The sequence below is a fragment of the Lygodium microphyllum genome, chromosome 2 (assembly GCF_053477565.2).
Source record: "Lygodium microphyllum isolate KBCC chromosome 2, Lygodium_microphyllum_v1.1.10, whole genome shotgun sequence".
NCBI classification, from domain to species: Eukaryota; Viridiplantae; Streptophyta; class Polypodiopsida; order Schizaeales; family Lygodiaceae; genus Lygodium; species Lygodium microphyllum.
The window spans coordinates 131,413,967-131,441,357 of record NC_141136.1 but is presented as its reverse complement, the minus strand read 5'-3'; the positions used below and the strand labels follow the sequence as shown (position 1 = coordinate 131,441,357).

The following is a 27,391-nucleotide window of genomic DNA, read 5'->3' as shown; positions in this document are numbered from 1 at the left end:
TCTACCACTTTGAACTCATTACCTCACCATGAGGATTGCTGCGCAGCCAATCACTTTTCTTCAGCTAGTCAGTTTGCTTCTAGAGGAGGAGCAAACACGGAGGAATAGTGGTGTGGATGCGATAGCCTTTGAGTAGGCTTTTATGGCTAGACAGAAGGGCAAAGGCAGCCAAGTGAAGAATGCTCCGCAGAGTTCTGGGACTTCTGGCATATCACAGGCAAACAAAAAACAAGGGGGTACGCAAGCCAAAAAGGACAAATGCCATTATTGCAAGAAGCCAGGCCACTGCATCATTGAGTGCAGCAAGCGCATTGCCAAAGAGAAGAAAAAGGAGTCAGGAGTGCCTGTTTCTGATGCTCCTTCCATTGCTATACTGAGTCCGCGTCCTTTGTTGCAGATAGGGATTAGGAAGAAAACCTGGACTTGTGGATTTGGTGAAATGTCCACATGAATGCTAGGAGATGATCCTCCTGTGATTGTGCCTTGTGCCTTCTTAGGAGCCATCGTGAATTCGACCTTCTTGCCTTGGCCATAGACTTATGATCTTGGCCCGTCTCCCTCGCACGCACAATTCCTTTTGACTTCTAGAATGTCCATCCCGGAAGCAATTGAGCTGAAGGAACAAATCAAGCAACTGCTAGATTAGGGCTACATCCGTCCTAGTAGTTCACCATGGGGAGCTCCAGTACTATTCCAGAAAAAGAAAGATGGAATGCTTCGACTGTGTATTGATTACAGAGGGTTGAATCAATCAACTGTCAAGAACAAGTACCGTATTCATACAGAAGGTGACGGCCCTGGCTGACCGCCTGCCAGCAGAAAGCTCCCCAAGAGATACATCCAAGGCTGGGTGCTATGTGGTGAAGGACGCGGCATACTCCTCTCCACACGAGCTGTGTCGCCTCTCACATGACCAAAGGCAATGCTTTAGGGTTTCCATAGATTGCTGTGTGTAGCGCTTACAAACTCCCTTCTTCTACATCTGGGCAAGCTAGCTTCCCACCGCCAAGCCTCCATGTGCCACGAACCATAAAAAATACGATACCCTCCTCGGCCTCCAGCTGTCCCATAGGCGGCTCCAGAAGGTCTGTCAGAACAGCTCCGCGATGTTGTGCTCCGCCCAGTGCCTGCTACGTGACGGCGCCCAATCCATATCCTCGTGCATCAGTACGCGTTTGCCAGTCCTGGCGGTGTACTCTAGGAACCTCAATGGCTTCTTGGCGACCACAGTTGCTGGCCAAAGCCACTCTCCCGGATCCCGCTCTGGCTCATCAAGTGGCATTACTTTCCAGATCCAGAGACGCTACTCCCTGAGCTCCTGCCAAATGACCAAAGGGTCCAGTCGCCATGTCTTCCCCTGAAGGCGAATCACCTGGATTCTCTTCCATGAAAGGACAACTATCCCCTTGTCCTGGTGCCCTCTGTCAAGAGCCAGACGCCCCCCCTCCTGCACTGTGAGAAAGATCCTAGGTGGAGCGCCACCCACTCTTCCTGCCACCTGTAGGGGGATGCCTGCTGGTGAAAACCTAGTGGCCCATACCTCCTCGGGCTCTATCGGCTCTCATAGCACTGGAGCAAGCCATTCCTGAGGTATTGCTGCATCTATCTCCCTTCTCCTCAGCTCCACTCCTTGTTGGCAGCCTGATACTTGTTGCAGCATCTCCTTGTCCGCCATCCTGTACACCTTCCGCCATGTCCTGATGGTATGAGCCGGGCGAGCCTCCCAACCAGCCCACTGGATGTGAGGGCGCTCGCCAATTTGTGCCCCTTCCCAGTCCTTGACTTGGGGGTTCCAAATTACCGGTTGACGGTCTATCTCCTCCTGGCAGACGGGAGGGCTCTGGATTAGGGCCTTACGGATGCCCTGCTATACGCGGAGCAAGCTGCGTAGGAAGGGTGATCTGTGCTGACGTGAAGATCCATCTTAGGGACCGCCTCCACTCACCACCAAGCCTCGGTCTACAGTCTTGAAGACCCTTCTGCAATAGGACCTTCCAGGTCTGCCCTCCTGGTGTGAGGCCGCGGATAACTAGCTTGCCCAAGAGGGCCATACTCTGATACTCTGGGTCTATGATCCCAAGCCCTCCCTCTGACCGATGTTGTATGATGGTCGCCCACGCCACCTTGGCCCTGGAGTCCCTGGAGCCGTCTGAGCGAAGCTGCATTACGCAAGAAGAGGAGAAGCACCAACACTAGGCGATGTACCAGACCGTCGCTAGGAGGACTTGGTTAACCACCAGGGCTCGGCCGGCTAGTGAGAGGCGAGCCGTGCTCCAGTAGGTTAGCTTCCTTCGAATAGAATTGAGGGCTGGAAGAAATTGCTGGGCAGGAGTGATGTCGAGTCCCACCTAGAACCCTAGGTACCGGACGGTCTGTCCTCTGCTCACCCATCTAAATCTCAAGTGAACGCCCCACTCTGTGCTAGAGTCCGGGTCTGTGAGGAAACCAACCGACTTTCGCCAGTTGATTTTTGCTCCCGCTGCAGAACAAAATACCTCAAGAGCCAGCCTCACTCTCTCCAGCATCAACTCGTCGTCCTCTATGTAGAGCGCTGTATCATTTGCATACTTTGAGTCTAACAACTCGGTCTTCTCTCTTACTAGAAGTCGGAGGCTACGTAATCCGCTCATACATGACCTGAGGAAGTGAGACATCGCCTCTGCAAAGAGAAGGAACAGGTACGAGGCCAGGGGGCAGCCCTGTCGGACCGATCTCTCCAGCCGAAACTCCTCCCCTCGCCTACCTCCTATGAGAACCCTGCTGGTGGCTGACCTGTAAAGTGCAGAGACCCAGCAAATCCAAGCCTGGGGGAAACCCAATCTCACCATGGTGCCCTCTAGGAAATCCCAGTCCACCCTGTCATAGGCTTTCTTAAAATCCAAGAGTAGTACGGTCAGTCTCTGCCCACTGTGCTGGGCCCACTCTGTCGCCTCAAAGAAGATGAATACAATGTCCAGGATGCTCCTATCCTGGACAAAGCCTATCTGTGTGTCATGGATGATATCTGGAAGCACGAGGCGTAGTTGCCTACCAATCATCTTTGCCAGCGCCTTATAGGCCACAGGCAATAAGGTGATCGGTCTCCACTTGGAAAGCTCCAACCGGTCTCCCCCTTTGGGAAGAAGACTGATAAGGCTTGCCGAAAGATTCCTTGGCATCTGTCCTGAAGTGAAAATCTCCTGAAAGGCCATCAGTAGGGGGTCCTTTACTACTTCCCAGAAGGTAGTGAAGAAAGCCTTAGAGAGGCCATCCTCTCCCGGGCATTTTTGCCCGTCCTTTGTATGGAAAGCCTCCTCTAGTTCCTTTTCTGTGAAGGGGGCTAGGAGGGAGCATTCCATCTCCTCTGTGATAAGGGACGGGATGTTATCCCAGACCTGCTATCTATATTGCTGTCCTCTAGCTAAGGCTATCTCCTATTGGAACGTCTGGGCTAGAATGGGTCCTCCCATACTGATCTCAGAGGCTGCGTATTTGCTCTCCTGAGGTGCAAGGCTGGTGCACCTGGAAAAACTCCCTGCACATCGTGTCCCCCTTCCGCGCCTAGAAAGCTGTTGAGGTGCAGAAAGAGAACTCTGAGCGCCTGTTCTCCAGGCCAGCAATGGCTGCTCGTGCATGCACCTCCTGTGCGTGGAGAGTGGGATCCCTTGGTGCCTCCTGTAATAATCTCTGCGTGGCTGCAAGGTCCCGCCAGAGTGGTCTTTCCTCCTCCCAGCTCTGCTGCCTGGCCTGTATGATTGCCTCTTGGCAGATTCTGCTCGACTCAGCTAGGACCTCTGCAACCTCCTCTGCGATCCGGTTCCTTCTAACCCACTCTTTGGTCCAAATCTGCTCTGTCTGTCTTGTCATCTCCTCCCTCCTATAGATCGAGTCAGGGATCCGACAAGATCGTGTATCTAGAGCAGATGCTAGGGGATCTAGTGTCAGGAGAACCGGGCAATGATCGGACAACGTGGTACCCACCGATTGCCCAATTTGGCCTTCCCGAGAGCCTCCCCACTCTCCCACATAAAACCTGTTCAACCGCTCCAGCAGGACTCCACCTAACCGCCTGTATTCCCAAGAGAAGTCCAGTGACCTCTCCCTCCTGTGGAAGGCAGGGTCTCTCCAGGCATTGCGTGCTCCTACTACTAGTAGAAAGACCTCCCATGCCTCTTGCTCCTCCCCGGCCATGCCCTAGTAGTTTTTCCCTTTGCCCTGCTGGTCCTCCAAAGCCTCCAGATTGTTGAAGTCTTCTCCAACAATCCAGGAGTCCACCTTTAGGAGTCCTTCCACGATCTCCATCCAGAACCTGCGGCGTGCCCTAACCTCCGTAGGGGCATAGATATTAAGGACTCCAAGCCACGAGTCCCCAATATCCAATCTGATCCATAGCACCCTCCTTGCTACTATCGACTTGTGGTCTCGCACACAAGCGGTAAGACTCGGACCAATAGAGGTGCATCTGCCTCCACTCCTGCCGTGGGCACCTATGACGTGCTCCCAGTAAGTGTGCAAGCTGCCTGGGAGTACCTTCCCTATGTGTTGAGCCTGGGTGGGGGTGAGCTTATGCTCCTGTAGAAGTAAGATGTCGATCCGTCTGGCAAGGGCAGGCTGCAGCTCCTGCCGAACAATCAATTTTCTGGAATCATGTGCCCCACTGTAGTGGAGGCTATTTACATTCCAGGATGCAAGGTGTAAGCTCATGGGGAAACCTGTGACTGACCGAACAAGCATCTGTGCGGTGTGGAGGCTGCTGATGAAGAGGAGAAACTATGAGGTATGCAAGTACGCTTTGCCTCCAGTCTCGACGGCAAACTCCAATCCCCCATGGTGGCCCTCGGCCGGACCATAGGTGTGATAGATGTTCTAGGTGGTACTATCAATGCATCAATCAGCCATACTGAGAGTCCGGAATCTGTGCACTGGTAGAAACGGGCTGCTTGTGCTAGGGGCCCCTCGATCACATCTCTCGGAGCTCTCCATTGTGGAGGGGCTCGAAAAATAATGCTCAGGTGAGGGACCTTAGCACCGGCCCACCAGTTAATATCCATCATGCAACCAGGCCACTGCTGTGCAAACAATGCTAGTCCTTCTTCTCCCATCCACTGGGAGGTGTGGTCCGCCACTTGACTCTTCAACTCTTCCTCTATCTGTGTTGTCATCCACTCCCCTGAGTGAAAGGACTGAAAAAAAAAGGCGTAGTTTGGTCCATCTGGTGGTGCTAGTAGATGGACCTTGCCCCTCCTTGACTTACGAACCATGAAGATCCCCACCTCTAGAGGTAGTGGGAACTCTCTGCGCTCCGCAACTCTCAAGTAGGTCCATAGGCCACTGCGGAAAAACTCCTGTGGTAACAGGTGTGCCTGTCTCGGGAAAGTGTGACGGGCGGCAGGGGTGGATGAGCTGGTGGCTGTGTGGGAGGGGGAGGACTGCTGGTGTGAGGAGGATGTAGGCGTGTGTGGCTCATCATCTCTTGTGGGAGGAGGGGGGGAGGGTCTGGGGGGGATCACTTGAACCAGGTGTGGATCAAGGGGGGGTGCTCAGTACATGGGGTGGTGGGGGGGAGAATGATCGAGGGATGGTGGGATGGACGGAGGTACATGGCGGGTGTGGGGGGGCTGGTGGCCCTGGAAATCGGGGGCTGTGGGCCAAGGTCAGTGGGGGGGTATGGGATGTGGGGGAAGGTGGGTGTGGGGGCTGTGGGGACTCAGGAGAGGTAGTTTGTGGCACGGATGGTGGATGTGGGGAGCTGCGGTCCTGCCGGGTGGGGCGGGCTGTGGAGTGCTTTGCCGAGGGGGCGTTGCTCGCCCACTAGCTCTCTCCTGCCGAGGCTGGGTCTGAGACGTTCGCTGCGCCCCCCTTGTTGTCTCCCTCTCTGTCGTCTCTAGACCCGTGTGAAGCCGTCAGCGTCCACCCGTGGGCCTATCGACGGAGCCACCTTGGCTCCGAAACGCGTGCAACCTGCTGCCTAACGCCCAAAGTCGTGGCAACGCAGGCACTGCCCTGGCTGCCCCGTCACAATGACCTGCTGCCTAAAGGAGTGCCCGCCCGCCTCAATCTCTAGGAACTGTGGGATATTCTTGACCTCTTTCACTGCCACCCGTACCTTTGGGACTCCTGCAGTTGTCACTGCATCTGCGAAGGACGCGGGAAGGATAGTGCCGAAGAGCTGTCCAAAGTCTTCCATCAACTGTCGATACTCTATCACCAGGCCGGGGAAAAGAAGGGTGATCGGGTGCCAAAGAAACCTGTTGTGGAGTGCAAATGCCTCCACAGTAGAGCCACTGTACTAAGGGACCATGTATATGACCCCCTTCATGGACGCATATAGTGAACTGGCAAGCAACTCGCGAGCTGTGTTTGCCAAGTTGAGCCTGACCATGAAAATCCCTTGGCCCATTAGGACTGCCTCCACGATCTGTGTTGTGTCGATGCGCAACGTGGAGTGAAGCCAGTCTCGAAGCCGGGCCCTGGTTGGGGAGTGTCTTACTACGTGTCCATAAATTGTTGTTTTCTTTAGCTCCAGCTCCTTAGCTCGGACGGCTAAGAGCTGCTCCTCAGAGAGGATGACACGCAAGGTGTTTGACTGGGGGGCACTCGCTGAGTGTGCCGGCGTCTAACCAGAGGTTTCCATTGCTCGTCCCTTCTGAGAAAACTACCAATCACGTTGCGGTGGTACCTGAGGGGGGAAAGTTGCTGCAGATAGAGGGAACAACTAGAGGGTGGGGGGGGAACAATGGCGAGGGGGGGGGGAAGCTGTTGTTTTTGGCAGGGGGTATTGAACACCGTGGATGAAGGCAGCGTGCCGGGGGTGGGGGGGACAGTAGGGCGGGGGGTGGATATGGCAGGGACAGCAGGGCAGGGGGGTGGATAAGACGGTAGCAGATAGGGCGAACTGTCGGGGGTAGGGGCGAAAGACAGGCAGGCAGGGAGGGCGCGGTTTGATGGGGCGGGGGCGAAATGGCAGGATATGGCGGGGGGGGGGGTGAACTGTCAGGGCGGAGGCGAAAGACGGGCAGGCAAGTTATGGCATGCTAGGATAGGGCATGTGAACTTTGGCAGCTTGATGATCTTATAGCATACACAGATGCTAGATGGATTACCTCTACTGGAGAGACCTCCTGAGCACTTGTGCGAAGGATGTATTTTGGGAAAAATGCATCGTTTTTCATTTCCTCGTGATATTGCTTTTAGAGCAACAACTAGGTTGCAGTTAGTGCATTCAGATGTATGTGGACCTATGCAAACAAAGTCATTGGGAGGATGTTACTATTTTGTGACTTTTATTGATGACTTTACTCGATTTTGCTGGGTCTACTCTTTGGTCAAAAAGTTAGAAGTGTATGATGCCTTCTTGGCTTTTATTGCACTGTTGAAAACCAGTTTGGTTGTAAAATAAAGGTTCTCCGTTCGGACCGAGGGGGGGAATACATGTCCTCTATGCTGAATTCCTTTTTGAAGCAGAAGGGCATTGTCCACCATCAGTACACTACTGCTTATACTCCACAGCAGAATGGGATTGCAGAGAGAAAGAATTGGTAACTCATGGAGATGGCCAGATGTATGCTGAAGGCAAAGAGCTTGCCTCACAGTTTCTGGATGGAAGCCATCATGTGTGCTTGCCATGTTTTGAATAGATGCCCCACCAAAGCATTGAAGAAAATTACACCTTTTGAGGCTTGGAACAGCCGGAAACCTTCTGTTGGACACTTTCGTACCTTTGGGTGCCTTGCATATGCACATATTCTAAAGGTACTCAGAAAAATGTTGGATAACAAGGCTCCTAAATGCATTTTTATGGGATATAGCGGTGAGAGCAAAGGCTACAGACTCTATGATCCTGTTTCGAAAAAGGTGTTTGTCAGTAGGGATGTACTATTTGATGAAAAATCAGAATTGTCCTTGGCTGGTTTAGACACATATCAGGCTGCCCGTGATGTATTTGAAGGGCTGCAGCCCATTACATTTGGTGATTCAGCTAGAGTTTCAGCAAGTGAACTCAATGTTCTGCCAGCTACTTCTTTGGAAAATGCAGAAAATCAGCCATTGGCTGATCTGAATATTCAGCAAAGTGCTGAAACTGAAATTCAGCAAGAGCTTATGCACAGTTAGGAGGCAAGACAAATGTCTAGATGGTATTTACAGACTATGAAAGATAGTCATTTGGATGCACCCATGGTTGGTCGTACTAGAAGGCAAGCTCGTATGCATGATACTGCACATACCATGGAGTTTGTTATGGTAGCAAGCACCCTTGATGAAGAAGAGCCTGAATGTTTTGAAGATGCACAATAGAGTGTGCATTGGATGGCAGCAATGAAAGCTGAATTGGATTCTATCACTAAGAATCAAACATGGGATTTGGTGTCTTTGCCATTTGGGAAGAAAGCCATTGGAACAAAATGGGTCTACAAGCTGAAACGGAATGCAGATGGATCCATTGATAAATAGAAGGCAAGGCTTGTAGCCAAAGGCTATGCACAGAAGAAAGGCATAGACTATGAGGAGACATTTGCTCCTACTTCCCGTATGACGACCATCAGGTCTATGGTTGCTTTGGTTGCTCATTACGGATGGACTGTGCATTAGTTGGATATTAAAACTGCATTTTTACATGGGGAACTTCAAAGGAAGTATATGTACAGCAGCCCATTGGTTTTGTAGTTGAGGGCTTGGAACACTTGGTCTGCAAGTCGAAAAAAGCTTTGTATGGTTTGAACAAGCTCCTAGAGCTTGGTATACAAAGATAGATGCTTTCTTGCTTAGCCAAGGGTTCATAAACAACTCATCTGAGTCTATCCTTTACGTATGTAAAGAGGGGGGATCCATGCTGATCATTTGTCTTTATGTTGATGATCTCTTGCTTACAAGAACACATGGCGATCAGATTTCAGCATTTAAACAAAATTTGCAGCAAACTTTTGACATGTCAGACTTGGGATCTTTGCATTATTACTTGGGCATTCAATTCATACATGATGCTAGAGGTATTGGGTTATCACAGTCAAGATACATTGGTAAACTTCTTGAGAAGTTTGGCTTATAGGATTGCAAGCCAGTTTGTGGACCAATGGAACTTGGACTTAAATTGTGATTACATGATGAGAGTGATTTATTTTATATACACACATATGCTCCAGCGGTTGGATGTCTTATTTACTTATGCAACACTAGGCCAGACATATATTTTGCAATTTCAGCCCTGAGCAGATATATGTATGAGCCACGCATGTCACATTGGCAAGCTGTTAAGCGTGTCTTCCGTTATTTGTAGGGTACTAGATCTCTTGGATTGCTTTATGCCAAGGGGGGACCACTGCAGTTACATGCTTACAGTGATTCTGATTGGGCTGGTGATTATGATTCACGTCACTCCACTAGTGGCAATTGTTTCTTTCTTGGATCGTCTTGCATATCTTGGCTTAGTAAGAAACAGTCCACTGTTGCCACATCGTCATGTGAAGTTGAATACAAGGCAGCTTTCACTACCACAGCTGAATGCGTATGGATTAGACACTTGCTTGCTGATTTGGATGTATCTGTTACGGAGCTTACTCCTTTGTTCACTGACAGTCAGAGTGCCATTGCAGTGGCACGGAACCCAGTATTTCATGCGCGCACGAAACACATTACTAGTGGTAGGACAACAGACAAGGCTCATGTCACCTGCATGTAGTTTCACGCACGCACGAAACACATTGAGATACATTATCACTTTGTCAGAGAGAGGCTACATGCAGGTTATATTAGCCTTGTCTATTGTCCTACCACCAGTAATGTGGCAGACATCTTTACCAAAGCTCTTCCGAAATCAAGAGGTTTGATGGCATTGGCTTTGATTTGTGGAAGGACAGGATGCAAGGTATTTTGTTTCTCAAAGATTGTGATGATGTGCTTAAAATGGTTGTATCCAATGATATACTTAGAGACATTAAGTGTCTTGATACAACTTATGCTGTATGGAAAAAGTTAATGATACTTACGAAAATACAACTCCAATGAATCAAATGCATCTCATGTACAAGCTTGTGAGCATGGAGTTAGATGAGTCTAAGCCAACATCTGAGCATTTGAGTGCTTTCACAAGGATTTTGAGTTAGTTGCGGGACTTTGGCTTGTAGCTCTTTAGTGATAAACTGAAGGCTATTTTCTTGTTGATGACTTTGCTTGATAGTTGGGAGGCTTTGGTTGTTTTGCTTAGCAACAACATTGCTTTAACCTTTGATGGTGTTAGACCCTCTATTCTTTATTGAGAAACCCTTCACCCTTCACCCGCAGTTTGCGTTTTTGTGTTTCTGCGTTTTGCGTTTAGGGTTTGCAGCCCCAAAAAGGGGGACCATCCTAGACTGATTGTGCCTATTTATAGGCCACTCTCTCATTCATTCCTTACGGCTGATTCATTCAGTCCGTCACCTCTTCTCTCCAGCCTCTCCACTACCCTCACACCCCTTCAAGAGGACATTGCGGTTCGTGGCTCGTGGCTGTTTTCATCATCTTCCTTGTGCTACGGCACCCTTGTTCCCTTGTATCACATTCACTCCATGATTCGGAACTTCATCATTCCATTCATCAGAGTTTCTTCTCTCTTCTCTTCTCCTCTCCATGCTTGCGGAGCTCACTCCGTATTCCTCCCTGCAAACCCTACTGTGTCGCTGGTACGTCATCTTTTGACATGGTATCAGAGCCAGTTCTACTCAAACTTGGGCAACAACTATACATGTGAGATAGAGCCTGTAGGTACCATCCATTTAGTCTTTGAAAAGAGCCAAGAGTTGATCTTACAGGATGTCAAATATATACCTGGTATAAAGAAAATTCTATTGCCAGTTGGGCAGCTTGATGCAAGATGATATTTTACTACCTTTGGTGGTGGATCTTGGAAGATCCACAAGGGCTCTATGCTGATTGTTAAAGGCAGCAAAAAGGGAACTTTGTATTATCTACATTGTAAAGGATTACCTAGCAAGTTCTTGGTTGTGGTTGAAGTTCATTCACAAATGGAACTTTGCTACAAAAGACTTTGGCCATATGAGCCAAAAAGGCCTTTAGATTCTCTCCTTTTTAGGGAGATTTGATGTAAAAGGCTCTAGTCTCGAATTTTGTAATGATTGCATATATGAAAAACATGTGAAGTCTCCTTATTACTCTGGTGTCGTTAAGAAGTCCAATGCTCTTGATTTAGTACAGTCTGATGTGTGCACTATGCCTGTTAATTCATATGGGGGTGCACGGTACTTTGTCACTTTTATTGATGATTTCAATAGAAAGTCATGGGTGTATGTGTTAAAGAGCAAAAAGGAAGTGCTGGATACTTTTAAAAGGTTTCATGCTTTTGTTTCCCCACGGAAAGGGCTTAGCTTAAAAAGCTATAAGAACAGATGATGGGGGTGAGTATGTTTCTAATGAGTTCAAAAAGGTTTGTGAGATGCATGGCATTAAGAGAGAGTTGACAACCCTTTATAATCCTACATTAAATGGGTGATTGAAAGATATAATCGCACACTTTGTGAGAGATTCAGATCCATGCTGTCCACAACTAATCTCCCGCAACAGTTCTGGGGAGAGGTTCTTAAAATTGCAGTTCATGTATGCAATCATTCTCCAAATTGTGCATTGAAAAGTGGCATTTCAGAAGCGGTTTGGTCTAGCAAACGTGCTTCATATGACCATTTGTGAGTCTTTGGTTGTGATGCCTTTGTGTATGTACTTGTAGATCAGAGGACCAAACTAGATATGAAATCCATCAAGGGCATCTTTATGGGATGGAGATGAGGGAGAGATGGGTTATAGAGTTTGGCTTCCTTAGGACAGGAAGATAGTACGCAGCTGAGGCATAGTTATTAATGAGGCAAAATTGTTGAAGCATCATTTTAGCATGAATAGCTAGCCATTCAACAGTCGTTAGCTGAAGATTTTGTTTCTTTTGATGCTGAAAATGAGCAGCAACCCATTGTGCTACAGCCAGAAGATAATGGATAGCAAATAGATGCACAAGACGAAATAGGATAGCAAGAAGAACATGCTGAAAACAGGTTACAACAGCAAGAAATGCTGAAAATCAGCAACCTGGTGATGATGTGCACATACCTGAGGATGTAAACCCATTGCTTGACAATACAGATTCTTGGGTAAGAAGGTCTACACATGTCAGAAGGCAGCCACAGAGGTTTCAGCCATCTTTGGATTGCATTTTGTCGGTTGATGAGGGTGAGCCTTTGACATTTAGAGAGGCACAGTCATGTGAAAATAAGAGAAAGTGGGAGCTTGCTATGCAGGAAGAGATGAAGTCTCTGTATGTAAATAACACATGGGTGCTTGTATCTTTGCCCAAGGATAGAAAAGCTATCCCTAATAAATGGGCTTACAAAGTGAAATGTATTGATGGGAAGCCCAAGTACAAGGCATGGTTGGTTTTTAAGGGCTATACATAGAAAGAAGGCATAGACTTTCAAGAGGTCTTTTCTATCACTAGTGGTGAGGATGACTATGCTCCGTGTTTTGTTTGCTCTCACTACATCCTTGGATTTAGAGTTGGATCAGATGGATGTGAAGACTTCTTTTCTTCATGGAGACCTGGATGAAGAGTTGTATATGAAACAACCAGAAGGTTTTGCTATTCTAGGAAAAGAGTATTTGGTTTGTAAGCTGAATGCAGCTTATATGGGCTGAAACAAGGCCCTAGATAATGGTACAAAAAGTTTGATACCTTCATGCTCAGCCATGGGTTTAAACACAGTCATGTAGTTCACTACTTATACACTAAAAAGGCTGATGATGGAAGTTTTATTGTGCTGGTTTTTCATGTGGATGACATGTTGATTTCAGGAAAGCATAAGAGTACTTTGAATGCTCTTAAAAGGCAGCTGAGTTCAGCCTTCTCAATGAAAGATTTGGGGGTAGTTGAACACATTTTGGGCATCTGCATTAATAGAGATAGAGGGCAACACTTATTGTTTCTCTCATAAAACAAGTACATTAGCAAAGTACTTGACAGGTTTAATATGGCTGATGTTAAGCCTCTTGGTGTGCCTTTAGTGCCACATACAAAGCTTAGCAAAGCTGATTGCCCAAAGGATGATGCAATTGCTAGTGCTATGAAGGGCATACCTTATGCATCATCTTGTGGATCTTTGATGTATGCTATGGTTGTAACTTGCCTCGACATTGCTCTTATAGTGGGAGTTGTTAGTAGATTCCTGTCTAACCCTGGCAAGCCACATTGGGAAGCAATGAAATGTATTTTCAGATACTTTAAAGGTACACAAGAGAAGTGTATATGCTATGGAAAGGGTACACTAGAGTTGCAGGGATTCTATGATTTAGACATGTCAGGAGATCTTGACACTAGGAAATCTACCAGTGGATATGTCTTTACTTTGGCTAGTGGGGCTATCTCTTGGTGTTCAAGGTTGCAAAAAATTGTGGCACTAAGTACTGCAGAGGCTGAATATATTTCAGCCACAAAAGCTTCTAAGGAAGCTATTTGGCTTGGCTGTCTGGTCAAGGATTTTGGTCCTTTTTCATGTATTCCAGTGATTGGATGTGATAGCCAAAGTACACTATGTTTGGCTAAGAATGCCATATTTCATGCACGTACCAAACATATAGATATTCGGTACCACTTCATTTGACAGGTCTTGGATGATGGTCTTGTCACACACACTAAGATCAAAACCCAAGATAACCTTGCAGACATTCTCACTAAGAGTCTTGCAAAGGCTCATCATGAGCATTGCATCCGATTAGTGGGAGTTGGTTAGCTTAAAGGTACCACTTCGGGCCTTTAAGTGGGAGGTTGTTGGGTATAAAGTCCCTTCGTCTTTGTGTAAAGTTATACGGGTGTGAACACACCCTTATTTGTACCCTAACATATAAATACATTCTTTATTCTTTGTGTACCATCACAATTTGGTACACCTATCTCTGAGTTCACTCTCTCTCACTCTTCCCTTCATTTGGGGTCTCTTGAGTAGCTGGGGAGAGCATTAAATGCTTTCTGGTACAGGCAGCAATCAGATTTCAGGTTTTTCTTGTGTGAAAATGAGAAATTTCTCTCTCTTTTGGCATTCTCTCACCTTCTCTAGCTTGTGCTTAGCCATTCTCAATATCTCTCAACCATTTGTAGCATATCTCAGCTATATTTGGAGGATAGCAGGAGAATTTCTTCTATAAACCATAAATTTTTGCAGAAATTAGGGTTTGACAGGCACCTTAGGACCCATGCCAACAAGAAAAGGCATCGTAAACTGAAATCAGCTTCTGAAATTCGTGGAATTGATAGGGATTTCCAATGCTATGTCATCCAATGTAAATTGGGGCAGCATTTGACCAGTTGGCGGTTTCATTTGCGCAATTCTTGCTTGTTGATTGTATGTACAACAAAGGAGATTGTGGAATCTCAAATTGTACACCATCCATTAGCAATCAAAGTTAAAGAAATACGGAAAAGGGTGCCAGTTTTGGGGCAAATTAGGTGTCTATTGTCCCAGATTGTTAAGGTAATGTGTGCGTTTTAGTTTATGCTAAGTTATTAATTGGTGTAATTAGTGTTAAATTAAGTTATTTATTTATCACCCTATCTGAGAAGGAAGGCTGGTTTCAGCTGCCCTGCATGTCCACCTACCTAGGCGGTGACCTCTAACATCTTGTGGAAAGAGGGAGATTGGAGGCACTCTAGCGGTCAACTATACTCATATAGTTTGCTCTCATTGTTGTCATGCTTTGATATATGGATTCCATGGCCCGTTTATTCATTCTCGAAGTTCTTGCATTCTTGCTTCTCATTGTTCATGTCATTTAGAGTTCATCACTTGTGTTCTCTTTTTTCCATTGCATTTCTTATTCTCATAGTACCAAGCGTGGAAAGTAGTGATGTCTAGGATTAGGCGAAATTTGAGACTCCACGAAAAACGATTCTCTTTGAGAAGCATGCTTTTTGAACCTTGTGATAATCAATAATCATGCAACTTTTACAACATAGAGGTACACGGAATAAGTTGCATCTATGTAATCATGTTAACCACAACAATATGTTACCGTTTTTGATTGCATGATTTTTTGAAAGTTGGCCATAAAGTGCATCAAGACTTGTCATAAGGCCATTCCTTGATAGGTAACGACTCCACTTAGATACTTTGTTTAAGACCAGAATGTCCTTAACGATAGCTTCACCTTTTGAAAATTCACAGATCTTGCACTTTAAGAACTAGGGCCTCACCTTTTGAAAAATTTCAACAGCATCATCTCTTGAAAATTCATAGATCTTGCACTCTAGGAACTAGGTCCTCATTGTGCTTCTCGATTTGAGAAGGCCTTTTACGAAGTAGTTGGGAGTTTCTTGGGGGCATCATGTTGAATATTGGATTTCTAGAGAAATGGGTTAGAGAGTTGCATTGTTTTACTCTGTAGCATAGAGGTAGGTTCTAGTTGGTGGAGCTGGAGGAGAGAGGTTTAGCAATTAGAGATTAGTGAGATAGGACTTCTCTCTTGCCCACTCCTTTGTCTTTTCATGGCATGGGCCATTAGTTCTTTTTTGATAGATAGATTTACATGTACCTAGGGGATCAAGTTATCTATGACAAATTTTATGAATTTTTAGATGTGGTGTTTCTAGATGACACATCTATTGACTTGGATGGGGATAAGGGAAACTTTTGGGCCTTAGTAGCTGTGAGGGGGATCTTTTATAGGGCTTCAAGTATCGCCGTTAGTTGTTGGCATAAATGTTTTTGGGTCTATGACACTTGATAGTTGAATTGGAGACCTTAGTGGTACTTGGTTTCCAGTGGCACCTGAGTGAAGTACCTTGGACATTAGTGGGTATTGACATCTTTTTAGAGCCTAGAGGAGCAGTTAGCACTATTTTTTTTGAGCATTAGATGGAAGCTCCTTTATTGGAGCACAATTAGACCCTCTTTACTAAGGAGGATAGTGGTTGCTCACTAGGTTCTACTAGCGGCCATGTGGTTTACTTCTTGTTCAGGTTTTGCACTGGTGAGGTGAAGCATCCCATTAGGAACTTTATTTAGTCAAGAGGAGATGGGAACCCAATGAGGTGAAAGTAGTTTAACTTGTCATCCTTCGACAGGAATTGGTCTAGATTCTTAGAGTTCACCTATATAGGTGAAACTCATTGCTGGAGGTTTGCTTCCAGGAAAGGACTAGGGAAAAGTAATTGCTATGGGGACTATAGACAATCACACTAGTAACTTGGAGGGCCGTGGGAGTCTAGCATTCACTTGACTTTTCAACAAATTAGAACCAAAGATCTTGTTTGTTGTTGGGGGGAGGGGGGTTTTGAGGTCAAGTTTGTAGCTACCATTGTTCAATCTTGGAGATTAATACCTTTTCATTTGCATTAGCTTGCACTGACCATTGCTGAATAGTATTTTTGTCAATCACTTGAGGTTAGAATCCATCTTTAATTTAGAAAAAAAAAGTCCAACCATACTATAGGGGAGATTGATCCACCTTTCTTGATCTCAAAGGGACTTTTACAGGTGGTTCTCTACTATGGGGCAGATAATCCACCTTTCTTAATCTCAAAGGGACTTTTACAGGTGGTTCTCTTTAGAGGATCAGAGTACTAGCTCATTGGGATAGGAGATTCTATGTAGATCCAAATGTGGTTGCTTGCATGATGGACGAATGTAGACATTGATTGGGCTTGTCAGAGGAGACCCTTTTCTAGGAGAGTGGAGATATAGAGGGACCCTTTTCTTGAAAGACCTTTTGATGTCTCATTCTTTTGATATACTAGTTGAGAAGAGGATTTGGATGAGCAGGATAAGAGCTGTCCATCCAAACATAGTCATGGCATCTCTTCGAGAGAGACTAGATGATAGCTTTAGAGTTAGGAAGATTTCACTCTTGCTATGGTTACTAGCACAAAAAAGAACAACAATTGACACGACTTGGCTATGGTAGACTCCTAGTAGCTTGTGATTGATGTAGAAGACAATGGCACATCTTATGGGATTGCCCAGGGGAGCGAAGCTATGGAGGAGAGCTGTCATGACAGTCTTCCATAGTACAATTGAGATATGATAGTGACTTGGAGACCAACAGATGGGTTCTAGATGGAGGTCCACTAGCATGTGGCTACGAGGATATTCAAGGGAGTTATTCTTTTCTTATTTCTAAACAATACTAAGTATAATTCCCACACCAAAGTTCTCACAGATGGTGGATAGAGGGACACTCACATAGAGGAGCTGATTGGTAGCATTATCACTTGGTTCATATGGACAACGAGATGCATGATGCCATTGAGCTATAGGGCACATTTATAGCAGAGACCCTCTCTAGGATCTAGATAAAGATCATTTGTATGCTTTAGGGGATGGGAGAGACTACAGGGTTACTCTAAGCACACGTGGAGGAGCAAAGATACTTTACTTGATACATGGGACTTTGGCACTTTCTTCCATCTAGAGACACGTGGTTTGCATTATGAACCTCCTGATTTACTTCTCACAGAGCCCTTCTATTAGACTACCTATTGTATTTTATTTTGGTCTCTTTTGACTGAGGTGGTTACTGATACACATTTGGAAATACCTTGTCTTGTACTTTTCATGGCCTCATTTGGACGCCTTAAATGTATGGGTGGATGCCTTCATGTGTGGCCAAAGATGGCCTTGAGAAAGTTTTTGAACAGTTGGTCCCTCTCCTTGATGCCCTGCCCGTTGTTGCTGCATCATGGGCCTCTTGAAGCAAGGTAGTCCTGTATGATCTTGCGGATACAATACACTATGTAAGCTATAACAGGCCACTAGAGGCAATTCCATCTACTCGTATTTTTCATCATAGAAAGGTTTCTTGTTTGGAACTCAAAAGTCTGTGCAACAGTTGGTTGATGTATCTCTATTTGCATATAGAAAACCTAAGAATACAGGAAAAAGAAAATAATGCATACAAAAGAAATGTTTCTCTGAAATATTATTGTAGAGTTAATATCTTAGCTCTGTGTCCTTTGCAAGTGACGTGTCATGTGCAAAATCCTATATTGTAAGATTCTTTTATTGACTTTATGGTTGTTTGCAGGAAGGAAAGCAAAGTTGTTATAGTCAATGTCTACAACCTGGAGTGCACATGGTAGGCTTTGTTCCTTAAAGGGGGGACTTATTTCCTCTTTCATGTAAATTTCTAAGCCTGCTGATCAGTAAGCTGGAACCTCTTGTATATGACTACTTAGCCCAACCAGGGCCACTACTGTTAGAAGCACATATCATACTATATAACATAGATATAGTAAATAATCAGCAGCAGAACCCCAGTTATAGAGCTGCCATTTGTAGACCGTGACTGTTGAAGAACTGCTTGAAGCTGGCCCCCCACCCCCACCCCCACCCCCACCCCCACCCCCACCCCCATCCCTTTCCCCTCTGTTCGCCAAAGCAAAAAACTCAAGTAGAGAAAGAAATTTACCTCAGTGAAAATTATCACGAATGTAACTTATGAAGTACAAGATTCCTTATCAAGGATTCCAATAGTAGTAAGAAATCAAGGGAAGCAACAGTGACCTACTTTGGAAGAACTGCTTGAAGCTATAATTGGGTTACATTCTAAACAATGCTCTGTCTAATCAGCTGCCTAAATAAAGGCTCTAATCAACCACTATCCCTTTGTATACTTCACTAAAATCGAAAAGACTAAAAAAAGCAAACATTGTAAGATGGTGCATAGCCTGTAGGCTAATAAGCACTCCACAATTATGTAATTACATTGTGACTTCCCTCTATGTTAATGTTTTCCTATGTATGATTCTTATTTCACGAAAAAAAGCCTAAAGCTTTAAATGCGGGCCACTTCATAAAAGATGAAGGTTATGGCGTCAGGACTTTCTGACCTACTGTCTACATCTAATACTCGCCCTTTGATCTTGAAGGAGAACAACGTAAGATCCTTTTCCAAAGAATGCTCTCTATGAGCGAAACATCTGCTGGGGCTGGGCTACACGGACCCATGTCCATTAGTAATTTATTGGTGCTAACTATTTACTTTTGTTGTTAGTTGTTCATCACGTCGAGCCACCAAAATTAGGGTTTGCACTTATTACAATGCACTACTTTTTGAACAGTAGGACAACTGCAATAGAGTACTCTATAGATAGAGTTAATTGTGGGTATCTGATTTGTCCTTGATTTACTTCCCTCTCCAGCCTTTAGCTATCACCCTTCAGCCTTGACATTGTTGCCCACACCCCATCCAGAGCTGGTACGGGTCATCACTTAAATGTTGCCACCATTCCTACCTGCTACCATCTGCTTGGAGGACATCGCCATCAGTGGAGAGCTTCATCCAGATTCTGCTCAGCTGAGAGTATCAGCAGCTCTTGCTGTACAACTTGCTGACATCATCATCCATATTGGTAGAGCAGGGTTTTCAAGCCACCTGCCTTGTATTTTGTTGATGCATAGCTTTTCGGCATCTGACTAACTAGGGAGGACTGCATTTTGCTTCCTTTGCAGCCTTCAACAAGATCATCTAGTGTGATGGACTGCTTTTGCTGTGTTTGGGATCCATCATGAGGATGACACACTCTTGGAGTTGTTCCAGGCATCTCCAATACCACTCTCAGCTCACCTCTTCCCCTTTCTCTGAGACATTGAGGTTTCAAGGCCTCTTGCATTATATTCAGCATATTATTCATTGGTTCAGTCATCCATGTTCTTGTTGTACAGTTAAAGCATTTCTCTATGTGTGGTTGAGCATTTCTTTACATGGTATCTTAGCTAGGTGCTTATATCGACTCCTAAGCTTGATGAGAAATCTTGGCACTAAAAGCAAGTGAGAATGGAAGAAGAGGTGTCTCAACCATCATCACCAAAGCAGTCCCCCTTGGAGCCTATCTCTTTGGCTCTGATATCCCCCTCCATGGAGGCTTTGAAGGAATGGTATGAAACATCTCCATCCCGAATGCAATATCTTCATGAGATTGTTAATTTCCTACACATTGTTTCACCTGGCCACCAGAGAAGAATACATTGAGGTATTCAAGAGGAGAGAAGAGAGGAGGCACTCAAGGAATGGGTATATCTCAAAACACACCTCATACTACTATCCCTTTGGCATACCATCTTGTTGGCTATCTATACAACTTGGAGGCATCCAGTCTATTGGAACCCATTAGAATCAATGAAAGCTAAGTTTATATTCATCTGGTCTTTCTTTGGTTAGCCCTGTTGATATGTAGGTAATGAATTTTAAGTACTTGTAATAACCTTGATCCATACTAGTATATGAATGCTAATTGAGGTGGGTCAAGAGGAAGAAGAAGTCAAGGTAACCTCTCTCGTTTACTCGCTGATTCATAAAATTTTGCTTTTGGTGCATGATAACTCTTCATTCCCACCCATCTCACCTAGTTCATGTTCTGCTGCATAATCACCAATCGCTTTACCCATGCCGCAATACACCACACTGGGGGTACACAACCTTTAGGCATGTTTGCCATAGGCTCCTATATCCCATAGCCAATCGGTGGAGGTGCATTGACAGTGGGGGCACATCACACAATCCATGCATCCATGGGGACCTATATAAGTTTATGCACATACCAATGTCTAGTGCGCCATCTGACTTCGATTTTACCTTCTATTGGGAAAGTGTCATGAGTCACCATGCCAAGCATGTTGTTGCCACATGTAGCACTGGACCCTGCATCTGCCTTCCCAACACACCATTCCTAGGTGACACATGAGCACCTCATATTTCTTTCCATCCATTCCCAAGACTTATGGGGACCTTGTTTAGGGATGGAAACCCAATGATACCCTTATTGGTCTTCATACAAGGCTGTCTCCTCTTGGAAAAGCAGAAATGCTATGGCCACAGTCGAGCTGATGTAGGGTTTGCTACTTGAGTTTCACTCCCAAGTACAACATTTTGATCTAGAATTTGATAGATGGGTACAACTGACCAACCATTATGTGGCTTATGATAGGATCCACTGCATAGGCCTTGACCATGAGCTCCAAGAGTTCAAGATATGAGACCAAGATCACCTTAAGGTCAAGATGGCTGAGTATCAATGTTTACACGCCAGTTTTCCACCACCAGCGGACCCGCAATGTCTGATGATGACCAAACGAACATCATCATCCACATCAATCTGAGCTGGTTTTCAGCTGTCTGCCCTGCTCTGTTGCCACCCAGCTTTTTGGCATCCGGTTGACTATAGGGGACTGTGTTTGCTCCCTTTTCTGCCTTCAACATCATCATCCAGCATGGTGGACCGTTGATGCAGCTACATTTCAGAATCTATTACAAGTAAGACATACTCTCGGAGCTGTTTGCGGCATCTTCGGCACCACTCTAAGGCTTAAGGTCACCTCATCCCTAGTCTATGAGACATACAGGTTTGAGGCCCCTTGTATCATATTCACAATATAATTCATCCATTCTTTCATCTGAGCTCTCTACATCTTGAGTTACCCACACAGTGGTTGTATTTACACTTCACATTTCACTCTCCCAGCTGGAACAGTTCTTTACACATCACTTATCCATGAGCAGGCTTATTTGATAATGAGAAGGGCATACAATGTTAGGTAGTGACCTGATATTTTCCATTTCTAAATTGAGTGACTGAGAAGGAAATTGATCCAGCTATGTGGGTGCTTAGATCTTGGTTGATAATATTCGTAGAAAAATTGCTGGTGCCAATTCGATCTTCAGGGTGAGTTAAATCCTATTCAAACATTGGACAGGTATTACACCCCTTAATAACACAGAAAGAAGGTGGAGATTATTAATAAACTTTGAAGTTGTACTTTCTCTATCTGCTCTGCTAAAAGCTTTGAATGGCCACAAGCAAGCGCCAAGAGCAAGGTTTTATAAGATGCACCCTTCTGATTACATTGCGGTTTCTGATGATTAATGCACTTTAGTACAGCATGCCGAATTTCAATGATGCCTCCCCTTCTGGCCATGTGCTGCTGACTCTTCGTTGTATATTGATTTGTCTGACAGGCCAGTTTTGGCCTCTAGTACATGTTCATATATCTTTCTTTCCCATGATGTTTCAGGTCAAGGTCACGTTCACCTTTTGAAAACCAGCAATCTAGCTTCTTCCTTCCTTTCTTTCTTTCCTTCTTTCCTTCTTTGTTCCTTGTGTGCAGACCATGGATGTGAGACAAATCTTCCAGTGGATAAGACAGTAATATCTGAGGACTTCTGATTCCAAATACAAGAAACTCTAGTATGTGCTGAGAATCCAACATACTAAGTAAACTGCAATGATCCGAAAGGGAAGTAGTGAGGGACTGGTGAACCAGTGTTACTGAATGTTTGGTTTGTGCTGGAGACCATGCAACCACCTCGTTCCACTTTGCTGCCCATGGGCACTGGTGGCCCAATGGTCAGGTCGGGTGGCGAGGAGGGAAGTGTGTGGTACTGAACTTTCTCTATTGCATATCCTCTCATTGTGAGTCTCACACTGCATAATTGGGGATCTGCATTTGCTCAATGACTTCGATTTCTTTTCCGATTGCACTCACATTATTATGATCAGTTGGCAATCTAGTCTTCTCCATTTGTCCTAGAGTGCTAAAATTTTTGCAACTCATCTTTGTTTTGGGGGCATTGCATCATTATGCAAGAATTTGTGGTGTCATGAGGTGGCAAAGCTACTACTCATTAGTGTATCAAAGTACTGGCAACTCTGTACACTGAGCTCAGCTTTTGGACTAGTAATCTGGACTGTTGGTATGGATGTGTTCCTTATATGTTCAAAAAGAAGATTGGCGTTGCCAATGACAACGCATATATGTGACATGTGAGAATTAGGCCTCGTGGGATTGGCAATCAATCAGCAGTTAGGGCCATATAAATCTACAACAAAATGTATCAGATAATCTCAATTGAATGCATTTTGCTTTCAACCAATCTTGCTTGGTTCTATTCTAGTGTTAGAAGATATCAGCCATGAAAGCTAGAGCAGAGAGATGAAGCAAGAAAAGACTTGTACTATATCAAAACTGGTTATAAAATAATTGGTATTTCCACCTTTTATACCTGCACCCTATGTACCTTATTTCCTATTCTTTAGAAGTCAGAGTACTACTCTGTTACAATTGGCTACAAAAATAAGGAAATCACTAATATGTACCAAGTAATGGATGGAATTAGAAGTGGACAAACCAAATAGACCATATGTCCATCCATTCTAGATGATAAAACTATGAATTAGATCACCATAACTCCAAGAAAAGACACTTGCAAACAATAGGCAGCATGCTGTCTACTACAGACCCTGCTGTAGTAAAACTGAAATATCTTTGGATGGGCTTATCCAAATCAAGCATGCTATGGGTCAAAAGAAAGCTTATTGGACATACTTTTAGCCATAAAGGTGTTGCTCCTCTGTAATCAAATTAGAATCAAAACTGAGCCAAAACAATAAGCTGTAAAAATTGTCTGTAGTAGAACAGGTATAAAATGACTAGTTTTCAACCAAATAGACCTCTTAAAGATAAATATTTTGATCCAATATGGATGATGGCCTAATGAAAGTGCAAAAGCCATCCCATAACCTCTCGGATCAAAAGGTATACCATCATAATAATGATCCAGAATAAGAAAATTGTTATTAAACTCATAATCTTGACCATTCAGGTCAAATGGGTTGGAAGAAGTATCCCCATAAGCACATCCATCATCCGTCAAATCATAACCATTAGGAATCTTATGTACATCCTCATCATCAGCATACCAATTGTAATATTCATTACCACAGTCTTCATAATCATAATCATATGCATACTGCTGTTCTTGTGGCTGGTCTAGACCTTGGTTGAGTGTGCGCTAATGCATATTCTCAACTAATCCATCATAAGAGTGATCAAAGACTTCAGATTCTTCATTTTCAGAATACTCATATCCTTCCACAAATGGTCCATAAAGTTGCTCAATTACTAAGTGATTCTTATATGCATTATCATTTTCTAGGTAATCCTTTTACTGGTTATCTTGGTCATCTTCTTGTTCTTCATCTTGCTCATTAGCCTTTTGTTTTTCTTTATCTTGCCCATCATATTGTCCATTGTCCCTTGCATTATCATCAATATCTTGAACAAACAAAAAATTTAGTATTATATTTGTTCGATTTCCATTGATATGCTATCCAAGATCAATGGAGTAATCCTCTCCATTATGACATTGTACCAAGTATACATGTTTCCCATGATCTATTTTTGTACATTAGAACATGTGATCAGCATCATAATACACTACATATTCTAATTGTTGCTGAGATGACTAATTAAGCAATGATATAAGCAAATGTAATACATCCCTGCCTTGAAAAGATTGCAAAAGAGTAGTACTACTAGTGCAAAAATACTTCAATGATGCCAATAAATTAGCTTGAACCTCTAGATTGACCATGATTAGCAATCCAACCAACATTTTTTTGGCTTCCACATTACACATATATCCTTGTAAAACACTGTTGTCATAAAGATTGATGAGAGCTTGCATAACACCTCGCTGTATCAACTGAAAAACATGAGGTTTTAACTGGTAGTCAAGTACTTGCTCTATCATAACCACATCATCTACTACCTTTGTTGCCATTTTAGAGTCATCAAAAGTCATAAATACATGTGCCAAAGTACCCATTATGTCTACCAAAGGAACATCCAACCTACTAGAACCAATCTCTTTGATAAGAATCATAATACTCTGTTTCCGTGCCTTTGGAGAGTGCAGTTCTGTAGTACCTACAATCACTAAATCAGCCACAATTTTTGCTAGAAAGCTCCGATTGATGAACTTTTTGATTCAAATCAAAGCTAACTTTTCCCTCTTCGAACGAGTACTTAACAGTAAATTTCTGATCAGGACAAAAAAATATATAACAGCCCAAAGTTGACTAACAGAAACTGTCCAGAACCTGTCCCTGTCTGGATGAACCTGTCAGAAACCTATAGATCCAACTTTAACCCTGTTTAATCTTGTAGACTCACTAATAGAGCTGAGGGCATCTGTAGGATACCAAGATACCAATTATGATCTATGGGAAGCAATCAAAGACCCGTACCACCCATCTTAATGAACAGTAGTGAGTAAGTGATGTCATGTAAATCACTATGTGGATTGAATCACTATCCAGATGAATCAACCATTGCCAACAGGATCAATTGCATTGTCAACATGACCATCTCCTTACTGCCACTGCCAACAGAAGCAAACATTGTCAAAATCCACTGCCATAGATATATTAACATAAGCATTCAAGTGTCTTCATAAGCAATTTTATGCCATCACAAGCATGCCATCAACATAACCAAGGTGCCAAACAATGTCCTATCATCTAAGAGCTCACTTAGAAAAGAATAATGGCTTCCTAGCTTGTTGCCATCAAAAGCCCCAAAATATTGCTTCTAGATTGAACTCCATAGCTCCATAATCTCCAAATCTTGCCACGATTGAAGAGCCTTGTTGTAGGTAAAATGCTTAATATAAGAGAGGCGAAATGCTCTCCCTGGAAGCAATTCTCGGTGAAGAATTAATAGGCCTTGTTGTTCATACTTAAACATAGAAGATATGAAGCTCAAGAGGTAAAGTGTTAGTCAAATTTTGACTTGAATGAAGTGGATGAAGGATGTAAGTGATTCTCAGAGACATTTTGAATGAAGAAGAGCCTTGAATCACTGAGATTGAAGTAACATCTCACTGCTGTCCAAAATCCACCATACCTAGGGTTTACAAGCTTCAAAATAGAAAAAATACTTTCCTTAGAGAGGAATATTGGAGTGTTCAACTTGTAGCTATGGTTTGAGCTAACATTGAGCATTAGAAATAGCCTCTTGGTGCTCCAAATGTTGAAGAAGAGAAGAGTATTTGGTGTTGCCTTGTTTGATACAACAAGAGAAGCTCAATGTTGCTTCAATGGAAGAAGAATAGCCTTCAATCTTCAATGTAGGAGCTCCAAATGCACCAAGACTCCTGATAGGATGAGTATAAAGTTCAAATCCTTGACAAAAATCTGAAGCAAACTGTTGCTGCCCTGGTTATTTCAGCCCAATGGAGCAACCTCTTGCTCAAAGGAGTCAAATAAGCCTCTAATGTTGAGTATTAGAGCTTATCTTGAGCCTTGAATGAGTAATAAAGCCAAACAAGTTCAGATCATGCTGAAGAATAGTTGTTTTCTGTTGTCTAGGATTGGTAAGATGAGCCATGAAAAAAGATTCACCTTTAACCTTGCTTACTCAAGCAAGGGAAAGACAAAAGAAGAGAACTATTATGCTACTTAGTAGTAGTAGCTCCTTATGAACCAAAATGTGGCAGCAACAAAATGAATCTGATCAGGCCTTCAAGATATGTTGATGGTGCAGGTAGGGCAAACTCGACTTGAGGGCTGGAGTGGATCATGACTGCCAAGGCGGCAATTAGGTGCTCTATAAGTTCCTTAAATGATAGAGAGTCAAGCTTCGAGGTTTATTGATGGAACAATGGCCATGGTCAAGAGATTTGAGGCTCTGAGCATCCATGAAGCTTGTAGGCAGCTTGGAGAAGAAAAGGGAAAAGCTCTTTTGCAAAAAGTAGTAAGAACTTAGCCTTCTCTAAAGTTTGTAACTCTACTTTACCTTGAGGCACCTTCAAAAATGACTAAAATTTGACTACGATGTGCTATCTTTGGGTGATCTGCCTCTAACTTGCCCAAGACTCCATTAATGAAGCCTGTCTTCTTGTCTTGAAGGTCCACTGGTTAACGCACTACTCCCTAAAAAGTTTGTACCACCTATACTTTGTTGTCATTGATGATTTAACTTACGAAATAGAAAGATTTAGTTGAAATGTCACCAAACTCGGATCAAAGAACCATGCTCTGATATCACTTGTCATGAAGTGAACTCGGAGAGAGGAAGATAGGAGAGAGAGAATGTTGAAGGAAAGAGAAAGACTGCAAGAAGAGAGAGAAAGAAGGAAGAAGTGTGAGAAACGCTAGAAGAGAGGGAAACACGGAAAAGGAAAGATGTCAACCGTGAAAGTTGGAGGAGAGAGATGAAGCAAGAAAAGACTTGTACTATATCAAAATTGATTATAAAATGATTGGTACTTCCACCTTTTATGCCTGCACCCTATGTACCCTATTTCCCATCCTTTACATAGGGCGGGTCAATCAATCAATCGAGTTGTGAACATCAGTCAGATTGCTCTTCAATCTTTACATTCTCCACCTTTTCGAGCATATGCACATGAAATGCATAGAATATACTGCACCTTTATTTGTAGCTGAGGTGCACACAATGCATTTGGGCCTGCTCAACTCTCAGTCATACAAGGAAGATGAGAGACGATTTTCTTGGGATTTGGGATTCTAGCTCTTTCTTTCATTTTCAGCCACACATGGTCTAGCATTATAGACCTTCTGATTGGTTATTCATTCATGCATTGTAAAAGA

General features: G+C 44.1%; 1 protein-coding gene across 3 annotated transcripts in view; it reads left to right on the top strand.

The window, feature by feature from the left end:
* Nucleotides 1-27,391, top strand: part of LOC148040333 (uncharacterized) — a 101,572-nt gene that overhangs the window by 17,416 nt on the left and 56,765 nt on the right. For all 3 annotated transcript variants that reach the window (XM_087666516.1, XM_087666519.1, XM_087666510.1), the window contains exon 2: nt 18,025-18,075. In XM_087666516.1, the coding sequence (XP_087522642.1) occupies nt 18,073-18,075 (3 nt within the window). In that variant the 5' untranslated portion in view covers nt 18,025-18,072. The remainder of the gene's footprint in view (nt 1-18,024; nt 18,076-27,391) is intronic.